Source organism: Populus alba, chromosome 16 (genome assembly GCF_005239225.2).
Source record: "Populus alba chromosome 16, ASM523922v2, whole genome shotgun sequence".
NCBI lineage: Eukaryota > Viridiplantae > Streptophyta > Magnoliopsida > Malpighiales > Salicaceae > Populus > Populus alba.
This window is the reverse complement of record NC_133299.1, coordinates 6053330-6069115: the sequence shown is the minus strand read 5'-3', so window position 1 is coordinate 6069115 and position 15786 is coordinate 6053330. Positions and strand designations below refer to the sequence as shown.

Here is a 15786-nt window from a genome sequence, read left to right as displayed (position 1 = left end):
ATATGCACTGGAATTAGGGAATTTCTACAGCTAATTCTATAGACCAATTCTATTTCTAAGATTGTTTGATGTAGAAATTAATTAGATAAGACATCACTCAATTCCGAAATTCATTGACTGCCCAGCACGCATGATTAGGCTAATTGTGTATTTGTTTTTTAAAATATAATTTTTTTTTTAAAATGAAATTATATTATACATTAATTAATAACATTATAGTATTGATGCTATACATATCAATAGATTTATGTTAACGAAATTGTTATAGACTTTATGATAAAATCATATTAATATATCAATTTCTGGTAATGGTCTTCTTTACCTTGTAATGTTTTATAAATGAGCATAGCTTAAACTTGGCTAAGAATTGGTTTGGAAAAGTTGTGGTTGTAACTGTGATGATGATATTTTTTTGAAAAATTATAATTTTAATTTTTAAAAATAATACATAAAAAATTATGTAATTATCAAATACTTAAAATCACAATCACAACTAAAAATCATAACCACAACTAAATTAATGGTTTTTAAATAGATAATAAGCTCATTTCATCTTAGAGCTTGTTTATGAGTATGATTACGGTTTTTTTAAAGTGTTTTTTTTATTTTAAAATGCATCAAAATAATATTTATTTATTTTTTAAAATTTATTTTTAAGATTAGTTTTATGCATGGTTTTAATGGACAGCACTCCCCTTACCTACTTATAAGAGCAGGTTAAATATTTAACGTACATGAAACAAACTTATGAGATTATAATTAATTGAGTTTCAGATTTTTAATACTTAGTTCATGAGAAAAAAAATTAGTCTAAATTAAATATAATCAATGAGATTATTATTTTCTATTAATTTTGAAAATATTAAATATTGAAGGGTCTCCTATTCTCAATCTCATTATTTTTTATAGAAATTTACAAGGGGCAAGTTAAATACTCATAAGAACAGGTTAAATATTAAACTTGCATGAAATAAATAAGAAACCCATATATATATATATATATATATATATATATATGGTTTGGAAGTTGGAACAACGACCATGAACTTCTCTCTCTCTCTCTCTCTCTCTCTCCTCTCAATAAAAAAACTAGTCAAATCTTGGGATTATATAACAATATTCAAGTCAGGATTTTGAATTTATATAACATGGAGAAATTAATGATTAAAAGACTAGAAATTTATATAATATCGTTTCACTTAATTTTAAATTTTTTTTTTTTTAAATTTATTTTTTTTAAATTTTAAATTATTTTGATTTATTGATATTAAAAAATATTTTAAAAAAATATTATTTTGATATATTTCTGAAAAAAATTTAAAAAACAACTGCTATTACATTCTCAAATATGCACGAAGTCTTTTTAGCTAAATAAAAGATTTGATTAATAGCTTAAATTATAAGGGTATATTTGGTTGGATATAATGAACTAGTTCATTGCATTATTATATTTAATTGTATAATTTTTAAAAATTATAATATGCATACTAGATTATTATAATTGTAATTACTAATTAAATTACAAGTATTACATAAAAAACCTATATAATGAACTATTACATGATTAATAGTGACCATCCAAGTATCTGATTGCAATTTTTTTTTTAATTATAAGTATCAAAACCACAGTTTTTTATAAAATAAAAGGATAAAAGATTCAAATAAGAACCAATTTGTATATAAAAATAACATGTAGGAATTGCAATGAATTTTTAAAAAATTATAAGGAATAAAATAAAGCTTTAAACACATAGTATCTCGATTTTTACTTGGATTTTCCCATATGCTTTGATTATTTTGAGAATCTAAAAATTACCATATGAATATTAATTGAGTTTAATTTTTCTAATTAATATTTTATATGACCTTTCATTTTATGATACAATTTATAGAGTGTTTAATGCCATTGATTTCACCTATCCAATAATTATGGGGTGTTATTTTACTCGCATAATTTATTTATAATTAAGACCTTACACTTTTATCTAGTTTATTGGCTTAACCTTCCTCGATCGCCTTTGAAAAATCTTAAATCTCTCTCTTACTCTTCAAGCAAGAAGATAGTAATGGAAAGCCATTCTATATATGTTCTTGATGTTATGACCGTGCAATTATTCCTTCTTTTATTTATGATTTGTTTTAGTTGACGGAGCGCTCATTTTTGTTAGGGTTTTCTTTTTTTGGGTTAACGGAGGTCGAAGGAATCCGCTCGCCTCAGTCGTTTTCTAGATACAAAGAAGTAGTCTTGCATTGGTAGCTGAAAATAATCAACAGTAATTCAAGTAATTGAAATAATGATTTTTATTTTTTATTTTGAGCTGAACAGATGCATTCGAGAGAATAAGTTTTGTTATAAGTTAAAACTTTCAAAAAACATAGAATGATTATAAAAATACTATTAAAATATTTAATTTAATTTATTCATGTTTTTACTTGTCAGAAAGGCTTTTACAACTCTTTATATAAAACATACTAGAAAAAACTACTAATAATGAATATGAGAAATAAATTAGAAAAACTATTCCCTTTAAATAAATAAAAAAAACTAGAAAGCATAATAATATATTATGAGGACATAATAATAGGAAAAGATAAAATTAACCATGAAAAATATATATATTCCTAAAAAAGTTCATACATTAATCTTTTTAGGTTAGAAAAAATTCATCATCGAGTTTACTTTTCAATTATAAAATACTCAATTAAAAATATTATTTTATGTGAGGGGCCAACCCATAATGGATCATTAATACTTTTATGAAGGGTCATCTCATTATAAGTCTCTAGCACAATATCTTTGTGTGGGTCATCTCATCATAGATTCTTAACACAATATTTTTGTGCGCTTTGCTTAATCGTGAGTTCCATCACTAAGATTTTCAATAACAACAGCTAATGCAGACAAAACCAACAAATTAAGTCCTGAACATCTCTTTTTTAATAAGAAACCTTCGCATGCATCCTCTCCTATACGAGCATGTCATGTTCTCTAATTTTTTTTAATAATGATTATTTAGCAGCACATAACAAATAAATAACCTGAAATTATTAGACTTTAATACCAACAAACATAGACGAAAGCAAAGAATTAATATCAAGTAACAGGGACATCAGATATATTTATTGTTAGATATATTATTTAGTGGGCTATAAGCCTTGTTTGTTCTAAAGAGAATTTTAATATTCATATGTTATTTTTCTAAATGTTAAATAATTTTTGATAAATTAAATAAAATTTGTAGAGTTCCATTCCCTTTTCTTTCTTTTCTTCAACCTTTTCTTTTCTTTCTTTTGATTTATTCTTCTTAGCTTCTTTTTTTTTTTTAGCTTTAAATGTTTTTCCCCCGCATCAGTTTTGATATCGTAGCATGATTTTTTTTTGTTCTTAGTTGTTACAATTAAATGATCTTCGAGAGCTTTTATCAACCTGTGATTAAAAAAAGTGCATCAAGGTCAGCAGTCACGTGACCTGAAAAAAAATTAGCCTAGTCTTCTTCTCCACACCAACCAGCCACCACTGGTCGACCCTTTACCGAGCCAACAACAGGCCAACCACCAGTCCAATAACCACTCCAGCCAACCCTCTTCCACTAGCCACCACGCATAGCCACTGCCTCACAACCATCAAACACCTTCCAGCCACCAAAACCAGCAACAACCGCCAGATCAACCACCCCAGGAACCAACCGGCCAGATAGCCTACGCCCATCAGCCACCCACCAAGCTGATGACCACAGCCCTCAGAATCCAACACCAAGCCACCCTACCACTGTCCAAAATAACAGCCCAACACTCCACATCCATCCTCAACCACCATAACCACCCTGCCCAAAAATCACCACAGACATAACCATTGCCCCAAACAACGACAGCACAGCCACGCCATTGAACCCATCCGCCATTACAGCTACCACGCAGCCCATCTCAGCCGCTTAACATAGAATACCATATTAATCAGTATAGAAAGATTCGGTTCAATCTCAGTCGAAAAAGCCACATCACTCGGCCAGCAACTCCAGATCACGGCAGCTCCAGTAACAGCAAATCAGACGTCAGAGATCAGCATCATGCTCCAGTCAATGAAATCCCTCGCGTAAGACAGTCAAGGCAGCTGCATCATGCATGGGATTAGAAATCTTTTTTTTCTTTAGTTGCTACAACAACTAATTCACAGTAGCTTTTGTTTTTATTTTTGTTCTCATTTTTTTAATTTAATTTATTTTCATATATATTTATTTATTAAAGAGAAAAAAAAAAAAAAAAAAAAACAGTGACAGAAAATAAAAAGAGACAGGTATAAAACTACGAGGTCCATTAATTTGCGATAGAAATTGATTAGAATCTTCATCGATAAATTACTCGCCAAATTTTACTTTTCTATTTTTTGCACTTGCAATTAATATTATTTTTGTGTCTAATATGTAAATAAATGAAAAAAAGAGCTGATAAGCAAAATAATATATATATATATATATATATATATATATATATATATATATATATATATTTGCTTAACAACCACTATTTTCATTTATATTGAATTTCTAGTTCTTTTTGTTAATTGCAAAACTTGTAAAAAAAAATGGTGAGATATTATAATTATTATTTGATTAATTACTAGCGCTGTATACTTATAATTTTTCCATTGTACTCTATTTTTTTTTTATTGATCTCCATGTTAAGAAAAAATAAGAATAACTTTATTTTTGTATTGTAATTTTACTTGTAAAAATAATTTGTTATTGCAAACAGTATAACTATTATTTAGATTATTCTAGACACGATAAGAGAGTCATGAATCCTAACAAAATAAAAGACTATTTTTAATGGTCGACATCACCCTTGAATTTTTAATAGGTGGATTAATGACATGAATAACTTCTTTGATTAATACTACTTGTATGATAATTGGAGAGTTAAGTTTGCTAAGATACAACTAATTAGTGAAGTTTAACTTTGTTGAAAAAATGTTTAAAGATTATATAGAAAGGAAAGGTGAATCTTTCATCGTTGATTGTACTAAAATGAAACAAAATTACAAGAGATGTACCTATCCCAGTCTTAATTATAGGAATAAACTTTTAGATTAATGAAATAATCTTATGCAAGGAAACATGTCAGTCAATGATTATATAATATAATTTAATAATGACATGATGTGTCACAAGAGAAAATAAAGCCATGACTTTGTGTAAATTTTGTAAAGATTTAAATTATAATTTTTGAATGAAGGTCATGCTTACAGGTGTTTTCACTCTTGAACAAGCATATAATGTAGTGCAAGACTATGTGTTTCTTACAAAGAATCGATAGATAAAACATCAAAACTCGCCTAGTACAACTTTTAGGTCTCAATTTAGGAATAATATTTCTCTTTTAGGTGCTTCATCCTATGACCTAATCCTATTAATGCCTAAATTTATAAAGAAGACAATGGAAAACGAGTTGTTAATGAAATATCTAGATTGAGTTCAAATGTTCAATGTACTAAATGTCAAGATTTCGGTCATATGTGTCTTCAATGATATTTCTAAACTTTTAGTCATCCAAGAGTATAAAGATATAGGTGAAAATGAAAAATTATTGTGTGTCAGTGTATGAACTTAATCTTAAAAATTTTAGTGACCTAGATAAAGAGGATGTGAAAAAAAAAAAAAAAACCTAATATGATAAGTCCAAATGAGTTTGAGATGGAGGTTAATAAAGATCATGATGATTCTGCTTTAGTGGTAGAGGAAATTTTAGGAGACTCTCTAATGAAACCACTTAAAGAGGTAAGCGTAATGCTAGAAGATTTTCTAGATATTTGTCCACCCGAACTACCTAATACTTATGTTTTATATTTGATAATTAGAATGTAATAAATATTTTTGACCAATATATTGAGCTCCCTGATCTTTTACCCCATACATGTAATAAGAAAAGATAAAGATAATCATAATTTATTAAATTGTGTCCAAACCAATACTATACAAGTTTTGAATATTGTTTGTCTAATTTCATACTCTCAGTTTTATAATGTTCATAGTTACAAACCTAAAAACTTGTAGATCTTTTATCCATGTATCTTAATGCTAAGATATTTGAGTTAGCTGAATTATTTTCATATAAAGTTTATAATTTGCATGTCAAGATCATAAAACAAATTCAAACAAGTAAGGAACTGAACCGATATACATAAGTATCATGTTATACTTAACGTTAAAGATTATTTCATGATACAGATTATACTTAACTGATGTCATTTGAAAACTATTTATAAAATACTTCACTTTTTTATAATTATTATGTTTGAAATGAAAAAGTAGATCGTATAATTGAATTCAATGATATAATTGGAATACATGTAAAAATAAACTAAATTATCAATCTTGACTACTTTGTTTTTAATTCAGGAATCATTTTTTTTTGTTGCAAAAAAATATTTTTTGTTAGAAAAACCTTATATTTATTTAAAATAACCCTAATTTTCAAGCACCATTAATTATTTAATTAAGCTATTAACAAACAACCAATTGATTAAATGAATTTATGAATGAAGCAATAAAAAGAGAAATAATGAGTGATTTTTTAAATATTTTTTATCTCTCAAACACGACAATCCAAGTTTTCCTCTGATGATCAAGTTTGAGATTTTGTTCTCTTCATTTATCAAGAAGATGTTTCACTCTAATTTGCAAGACGGTGTTAGAAGAAACTGTGGTATTTTTGAAACATTATTTTTAATGTCAATTTCAAAAGGAATTACTATAGTAAATAAGATGGTCTATTCTGATTTGCTTTTAAATATATTTTTAAAAATTAAATTCCATTTAGAATCCAAATCCTCACCTTAAAATAAAATAAAATTCAAAGCACAAGAATTAACTCAAAACATGTGAATTGAATTGAATTCACATGTTTCTAAACGCCCTGTTAGTCTTCAAGTCCAAAACTTAACTCCCAAGTAGAGAGGCTTAATTTGATGACGCCCTGTGTCAGCCCAAGGCCCAAATCATTTTCAGTTCTCCCCGAGCTGCTGGATTATTAGCTCGGGCCCTCAATGGGGTCCTAACCATCCTATCCTAGGCTAAGTGCCGGGCAGGTGCGGCTACATACAGCCTAGCGTGTACTATTTGATGGGACGAGGGCTCGTGTCTCATTGACCTGGAAATGGACGAAGCAGCAACATCTCCTTTTATTCTTTCATGACCAATCGACTCTTAACGTCAGAAATTTCATTACCCTGTATGGTGATAAAGCCACCATACAAGGGGTTAATGGAGGCCGGCGAGAAGAGAAAATACAACCACTAAATTGCATTATCTTGAACAGACTCACCTTTTCTCCAAGCTTTAAAGAATCAAGATGCCATTATAGTTTCGTTTTAACTGTTGTTTAATAGAGGATAAGGATCACATCACTCGATTATCTGAGCAATTACTACTAGTTCTACCTCCTATGATGGATCTTGAGAGGTCCACAGCCGATCTCGGACCCACCAGATCTCGTGGAAAGGTTTTGCATCATGTGGCGGCACTGCACTAACTTCTCAGATTTTCTACGAACAAGATTTTTGCCTCGAGAGGTCCATAGCTGGAGATAAAGGGATCGAATCCTAATTCATTTGCTCTAATGTCGTCTGCTTGCGCCCGAGGCAACCAAGCACATGAATGTGTTGCCATATTGCTGATAGAGCACAAACTGCTTTGTAAAGCTTCACATGAAGTCATTTACTAGAGGAAACATGCTAATCACAGCGTCATTTACTTGTCTGATATGATTAGTTTTTCTTAAACTCAACTGATTAGTTAATTAGTAAGCAAAAACTCTCTGGATTTTGTTGTATGATATTGCAGAGAAATCATCGTGCGTGACCAGCCAGACGTGCTATTCCTTCCCAGTTTAATTTCATGGCTGCTATCGCTTATAGTATAGTTTAATTAACAAGGGATATATTTGGGACTGCTACTGATATTCCTACTTGACTAGACAAGGTATTAAGTAGCATGATGATGCAGCAACATATCAATAATTGATTCGGGTCACGAGTGCATAGAGCCGATCTTGGACCCATCATCAAATCTTGTGAAAGGAAGTGAATCTGTATAATACATGATGATTAGCTGGCAATACAAGTTCAAGTACTATGATTAATTAGGTAGCTAATTACAGTGAGAAAATTAAAACGAACATGTGAGATCACATTTTGATTCATTTTTCTGCAAATATGATGGGCTTGGCTCGTGGTTTCCAGGTATCATGATTGGTGCCTTTTACTATATATCAGCATATGGTGATCGTGATAATGACTGCCCACAAGTCCCTTAAGCCATGATTAGCTGAAGAATTTGCACTTGGCATTGGTTAATTTATTCGAAATTGAAATTAAGAAGATAATGATGCAAGTCCAAGAAAATGGATTATATATAGCCCTAGGCGAGAATCGCACAAAAAGAAATCAAAGGGAAGAAGATTTACGAGCAAGCTTCTTATGGTATAATCCCATACATGAGTAATAAGTTTATATAATTATAGGCCCTTGCGATAATGAAAAAAGTAATTATTAACAATATAAAGCTAGCTAGCTAGCTAGCCAGTAATGACTGGATCATGAAGACATGAGATATTATTCTTTTAGCAAGAGTTCTCGACCATAAACCTCTTCATGTCTTGAATAACCTCTTCTGAAGCTTCTGAGTAAGGATCATTGGTGAAGAAACCGTGCTGCTTCCCCTCAAATTCAACATACTCAATTTTCTTCCCCATCTCTTGCAACCTCCTCGCATAATCCTCACCTCTATCTCTCAACAATTCACAGCTACCTACAATCACCAAGATTGGATCAAGAGCCACCAGTTCAATATTCAAGCTACCTGGTCCAAATGGGTTAGCCAAGGGGTGGTCCCTACTTGCTCCAGCAGGCATAGAAAGCCTCCAAAAGCTGTACTCGTTTAGCTCAAATTAATTAGTCAAAAAACAAAAAAGGAAGAAGCGGGAACATAAAACTATGTGTGTGAAATGGATTAATATCTCTAAGAATCAGGGTTAAGTGTAATTAATTGCTATATATATATATATATATATATATATATAAACGAGGGAACATTAGAATAAATACAATATTAATTTGATGTAAGGAACATCAAGTCTAGTGGAGAGCTTTTCACAAGATAAGGATACCAGAGAGAGAGAGAGAGTTATTGGAGGAGGCACTATCTAATACATATGGAGGCGGTTCTGTTGATATTGGATTAGGCACTACTACGACTATGTATCTCATAGCTAGCATGTGACGTGCTAAGCAAAACTTTTGGTTTCTCATGTCATCACTTTCAAATTTCTTTCATCCTCGTCTGTTTTTTTTTTTTTTTTTTTAAAAAAAAAGTTACTTCCCTTTCTTTTCTTATGTAGCTTGCGGGTATAGGCTCACTGGCCATCAATGTGTGTACGTGAGAGTCGTTGGAACGACAGTACAACCGCGCTGGAGCAAGACCTAAGCGTAGACTTAGACCTCTTAAAATACTTCCATAAAATCTATCAAAATTATTAAAAAATTAGAGTAGATTGACCACAGAAAACAGGAGATACTTGCAATTTGACCACGAACACATGTATGTAGAGCTACTAGCTACGAACATACATCTAGGGCATCGAGCTATATGGGACCATGGTCCAAGTGAAATATCAGGTGGCGGGACTTGATAAAAGAAGCTGTGGAAACTTTTTGGCACCATGAAGATGAGACTGTACCGAGGACAATCTAACCCAAATGGTGTGTTTTACGATTGGAAAGAAAGCCAAGTGGTGTGCTTTAATTCCTTGAGCTTGACCTCTCTCATGTGCTCTACTTCATTTTGGCCTCTGAAACAATAATTGTGACTTTGAATTTGGTAACGTTTGACCTTCAAAAAGATTGAAATTAACTCGATTATTTGCGAATAAGACAATTTGATTAATTTTGGCTGACCCATTCAAATTTCAAAAAGAACTAGTGCACGTACGTCAAAGAAGAGAGATTGGCCATGACTCGACCGGAGCACACTCAGATAACAGCGAAGCGGAGACATGGCTCCATCATGAACTTTTCAATGAAGGAATTTCCATAGAAGCTGGCCCTAATGTTCCCTTGTATTTGATATCAGCCACGTAAAAATCAGTATCTAGCTGCTCAGTTAGCTGAGATACTTATTCTTTGTTGTGGGTGTGGTAAAAGTTAATTTTTAAAATATTTTTTATATAAAAATATAATTTTTAAAATATATTTTTGATACTAAAACATCAAAACAATTAACAAAACATTAAAAAATAATTATTTTTTTTTAAAAAAAGTTGAAACTCAATCAAAAACTTTTTATTGCGGTCCTCTTAGCTATAATAAATTATTCATAGATATATAAGGGCACACATGTCGCATACATGAATTGAACACCACCATCTGCTACATAAGGTAGGTACTAAAAATATAAATTAAGATCGTTCCTCATCCAGAAAGCCTGCCAACCTTTTCATTTGATCATGGCAGATATCCTAGCTTTTGATTTTTGTTGTGTGGAATACTTTAGATTATCCTACTTTTGCGTCATCTATAGCTATCATTTGTAGATCCTCGGAATCATCATCAAGCAATCAGATTCAAGGTAACAATTAGGAGAACAGGAAATCAAGCAAGCAAGCAACTAATATTAATATTCTTCACCTATATACACTAGACATGTTAAGCTATTGAACCTAGACAAATGATATGTTTCCAAATTGATATATTACTTGACTGCTCACCGTTCACCCCAATTATATGATCTTCCATTATTGCATGGGGTTTTCAGGTGGAAAAAGTACGATGAAATATACTTTAGAAGGCACGATGGAATGAAGGATCAATCTGAGGAAACTACCGCCACAAGAAGTGAGACAAGAAGAAAAGAAATTGACCACAATAATTAACATCGCCAAGCCCCTCAGTACTTATTCCATATGGTTCACAGAGCCAGAGAAAGATGGGTGTGTGCTTTGCGTTTTCCTTTTCTTTTGGCGTGGATCATCGGGAGGGCAAACACGTATATATATATATACACACCATGCATCAATAGAAACCCTTTGTGAAATTGATGGTGTGGTCCAATTCTTACATGGGACTTTAATGATTTATGTATATGGTAAGAAATGATGGGAATTATGTATAGCGTGTGTGTGTGTCTTCCTTTTACTCTTGCGGTTCAATTAATTTCAAACAATACTTATTGTCTTCATCTCTACAAAGACTAGTTGGCAGGCAAAAACAAGGCTGTCATTTGTGAAGATTAATGAAAAAGCCGTATCTTTTTGACTCCGACCTATGATATTAAATTACTTTCCACAAATTTGATTCTATTGCCGTCCTTTTTCGTTCTATTTTCTCTTTTCAAATCAATTAGATATCACATTAAGGTTGACCAATTTCGTTTAGTCTGGTCTGGCATCACTCTGAAGGAGAAATTGATTCAGGATGGAAGGCCCTAAGCAGAGAAAATACAGCACTCATCCCACCAAATTAAGCCTCTTCTTGTGCGTACACTACTTCTCTTATTAACTGTAAGTGTGGCAATTAATTGTATAAAAGTGAAGGTAGATATAAAATTAATTGCAGCCCAGAGATCCATCGATCATATGTTTGTAAATATGATAAATCAAGTATATATCATGTAATGTATGGTACAAGGAATTGTTGTCTGCATCACATCAAAATAGTTTGATCTACGTACGTATACCATTAGAATTAACTGTGAGAGAGAGAGAGAGAGAGAGATTAATTGGAGTAGTATGTTAACGTACCGATCCAGTAATTCCAAGTTCAACAAGTGTTCACTAGGCCCTTCCTCTGATTTTGTCCTGGCAACCCCTCCAAAAAATGGTGCCATTAGGATATATCCTCTTACCCGAACTGGAGCCAACCCAGTCGAACCAGCCCCGATCTGAACGGCTAAGTGGTGTGCAATATTGCCACCAGACGAGTCACCCAAGATAAAAACCTGGTCATAGTCAGCCTCACCACCATTGACCCATGCATCACCTTTGTCGCTCAAAACCTGAGCTTGTAGCCACTGCAAGGCACTAAATCCATCCTCCATGGCCGCCGGGAGCCTATGTTCTGGGGCCAAACGATAGTCCGGGGCCACGACGAGGGCGTTGAGCCCAGAAGCTAGTTTAAGGCAGCAGTTGTGAAAGTTAGGCCACTCACGCGTGCCTACACAAAAGCCGCCTCCATGAAGGAAAAGAATGACAGAAAACTTCTTTGCAGGGGATGACGGTGACATTGAAGTGGGTTTGTAGAGACGGAGGTGGAGGTTGTTTGTTTTGTCAAAGAGGCAGTCCTTGAAGACGACGGACTGGTCATTGATGATTGGGATGGGGAACCCTATGTCCTTGGACCTATAAATGGTGCCATCACTGAAGAGTTGGACAACACCCCCGCAATCTTCTACTACATGAGGGAGGGAACCCATTTCTGCTATGGTTTCTCTTCTCTATAGGAGACGATGATGGTTGGCAATGGAGGTAATGGCCTCATATGGGAGGTATATATAGGCAGAATTAGAAAGGGGAAAGGGGAGGGGGAAGGATGGGTGAGCTGGAGTGGAGAAGGCAGCCAGTTTTTTCGAAATGTGAAGGGTGATTGTGTCATTTCATGAGGGATATTATGGTGGAGGATGATTGCATATGAATTCATGGCCATTGGTTTATCTTATTTGTTTTGAAGAAGGACCCATAGATGAGGTTGGTGGCTGTGGAAATGTGCTTCCCCGTTTAAGACTTGGAATTCTCTTTTTAAAAATTAAATTAAAGTCCATGTTCTAAGAAAGATAGGTTGGGGGATTTTACGTTTAAAGGAAACGTTTCCTTTATATAGTGAAAGACCAATGAATTATAAAATAAAAAATAAAAAATTCTTGTTCTTATGTGTTGTTGAAGATAACTCTCCTCCTCTCTCCCTCACATAACTTATTGCTAAAATAATTGTTTTGTGTTAATATAACCTGATCATGAAAATGTTTACCAATTCAATTTTCACTTCACAAGATATCACTACATAAACCATTTTAAAAATTTATAATATTTTAATGTAAGATTAAAGTCTTCGGTTTGAAAATATTTTTGTTAACAATTCCTCATTCACCATAATTAGTTTTGGACTTATTCTAGGTTGAAATATTTATGTTGAAAACTACTTTTTAACAAAATCTTAATAAAAAAAATTGAGATAGGGGTCAATTTTTCTTATAATTTGCATGTAATTTTTAAATAAAAGTAAATGAAGACAATGAAATTTTGTTTCACGGTGGAGATTGTAACTTTCTTATAATTTTTCTTCCAATAAAAAACAACATTAATAAAGACATATTGATACACAATTTAACGGTAGGGATTGTAACTTTCCATTAATTTCTTATTTATCACTCAACAAAGGAACTTTATTTTTTTCTTTTGATGATCGATAAATCAAATAATATTTTTGTTTCAACATTTATTCAATTAAATTATTTATATATTTTATGAATATATGGATTGTGTTAATGATTCAAAACTCATTTTCATATTCTTTATATTTAGAAAAGATTTAGAAAAAAAAAATATTGGATTTATAATTTTTCTTTGGTAAATTAATTGTGACATGCTTTTCTATTTTTAGAATATCAGATATATGTTTTATGTCTTTTATGCAAAAATATTTAATTTCTATAAGGTCTTCTTGATTGTTCTCCAAGAAACCCCCACAATGTATGTATATTCAACATGTTTAGGTAATTATAAATCTTAGGAGTCAATCTGAATTTGTCAATAAAAATATGTTTCAATGCTATTTCTTTTTTTATTTTTCTTTAGTTTAGCTAATCTATCATGAAAAGCAAAAGAAGGTAAAGTAATCTCGCGGTGGTTTTTTTCCCTTAGTACATGTAGAAAAAGAATAAATAAATCAATCAAATTTCAGGAGACTTCATGAAGTGCTATTTTAGGAGCTAAACTTCTATTTGTCCATATTTTGAGAAAATATATCATTTTCTTTTTATTTTCATTTCCATAAAAATAAACATTATAATTCGCATTTTGAATAGGAATTAATACATCATCTATGGAATAACTTTCATCTTGAAAGTTTTTTGGTAGTTTCATACAATAGCCATAGACCCTCTCGATATGTAATCCAATATGCAAATCAATTGTTTCCCTTAAGCTATATGTTATATATTATCAATTATTTTCATAGACAATGGTAAAATAGACAATGATGTCTTAAGCAGTTACACTTCTAGGATCCTTGACATATATAGATGTGTCACAAGTTCCATATAAATTGCTTCTCAATATAATTTTTATTAAATTCATTAAAATTTCATGTATTAGTTCTTGAATATCTATTATAGTAGAAAATTCATGAGGTAATTTCTTAGACTTTGCACGTGTGATACATATCTCTTCTATTTCTCCAAGCAAAGCTCTTCACAATACTTATTATGTCGGCTTGACTATTCATAAATGGAGATGGAATAAGTGAACTCTAATTTTAATTTGATATTAAATAAATTAATTAATCATATCACTAACCCGTCTTTAACAAAAACTTATCTAAAAAAAAGGAATGTGAAAGGTATAATTTCTTTTATATCAATGGAAACGTAAACCAATTAATCCTCAAACTCCATTATATACACCCAAATATAATGCATCATATAAATATACATTCCCTTCAATTTATAATCTACTATATTCTCACAACAAATATAACATTTATTAATTCCAAACTTGCATCACAAGCAAAACATAAAACAGAGATGTAAATTTTGGTGGTAAATTGTATTAATTCATTAGCCAAAAAAATTATGTGTTATATATAAAATTGTGATTAAAAATCAATAATACAAATGTATTTTTACATTTTAGTAATTTTATATTTGTAATAGCAAAATATGTATGCATCGTTTGGGATAAACCTAACAAGATAAATGAAAGTTATTCTCCCGTCCCAATGCGATGTATATATTAGAATTTGAAAGACATGCTAACTGATTTCAAAGTTGTAATTAGTAAATTATTTTTTTCATAATTAATTGGTTTGCTAGATAGGTGATCACTATTATGCCATGAGATTTTATAACTTAACCCATAAAAAATAAATTGAAATAGAAGAAAAAAAAATGTTCACCTACAACAAACTTTTTTTGAACTAAAAAAATAAAATAAAATTCCAAGATAACATAATTTGTTTTTAAATAATGAGATAATAATATATTGATTCGACTCGAGTTTTGTAACTTAACTCATCAAATTTGCGATCTAGATTATAGACTCCAACATTTTTTAATTTTTTTTAAAAAACTATTTTTTATTTAATTATATAATAAGTGAGCTAGGTGATATTATCAACTTGGTTTAGTAACTTTTTTATTTATGAAAATATATTTTTTGAATTATACGATAAGAAAATAGACATTCATAAAATATTGAGCACCAACTACATATCTAGATATTTATTTGAAATTCTAATAAACTTATGAATATCAAACTGAAACAAATTAATAAGTTACTAAATAGGTGGTTATACTATGCCACGAGCCATACTAAATTTTTTAACTCAAGAAAATAAAAATTCACCTGGGTTTTAAGGCTTAATTTGTCAAAACAAATTTAAAAACAAAAGAGAAGAATTTCCACAACAAAAAAAATTCTTGAACTCCAAAAAAAAAACCGAACCAAAATTCCTAGATAAAAATATTGATACAATAATATAATAGATTGATCTGGGTTTTGCTGCCTAATTCATCAAACCCGAAA

The 15786-nt window shown here is 31.0% G+C and overlaps 1 protein-coding gene and 1 long non-coding RNA gene across 2 annotated transcripts; both read right to left on the bottom strand.

Moving 5' to 3' along the window:
- Positions 1 to 8432: 8432 nt before the first annotated feature.
- On the bottom strand, positions 8433 to 12644 carry LOC118049843 (strigolactones hydrolase CXE15). The gene is made up of 2 exons (XM_035059969.2): positions 11791 to 12644; positions 8433 to 8923 (listed from the first exon to the last, which is right to left on the bottom strand). The coding sequence occupies exons 1-2, from the start codon at positions 12459 to 12461 to the stop codon at positions 8617 to 8619; spliced, it is 978 nt and encodes a 325-aa protein (XP_034915860.1). The 5' UTR covers positions 12462 to 12644; the 3' UTR covers positions 8433 to 8616.
- Positions 9526 to 10317, bottom strand: LOC140954706 (uncharacterized). The gene is made up of 2 exons (XR_012168156.1): positions 9984 to 10317; positions 9526 to 9884 (listed from the first exon to the last, which is right to left on the bottom strand). It is a non-coding gene; the product is annotated as an uncharacterized lncRNA (long non-coding RNA).
- Positions 12645 to 15786: the final 3142 nt, after the last annotated feature.

Bases quoted from the DNA above. Each gene is read 5' to 3' on its own strand.
- LOC118049843 (XM_035059969.2), bottom strand. From the start codon at position 12,461: ATGGGTTCCCTCCCTCATGTAGTAGAAGATTGCGGGGGTGTTGTCCAA. The intron at 8,924-11,790 runs GTACGTTAACAT...AAACGAGTACAG, and splicing joins AACTTGGAATTACTGGATCG to CTTTTGGAGGCTTTCTATGC.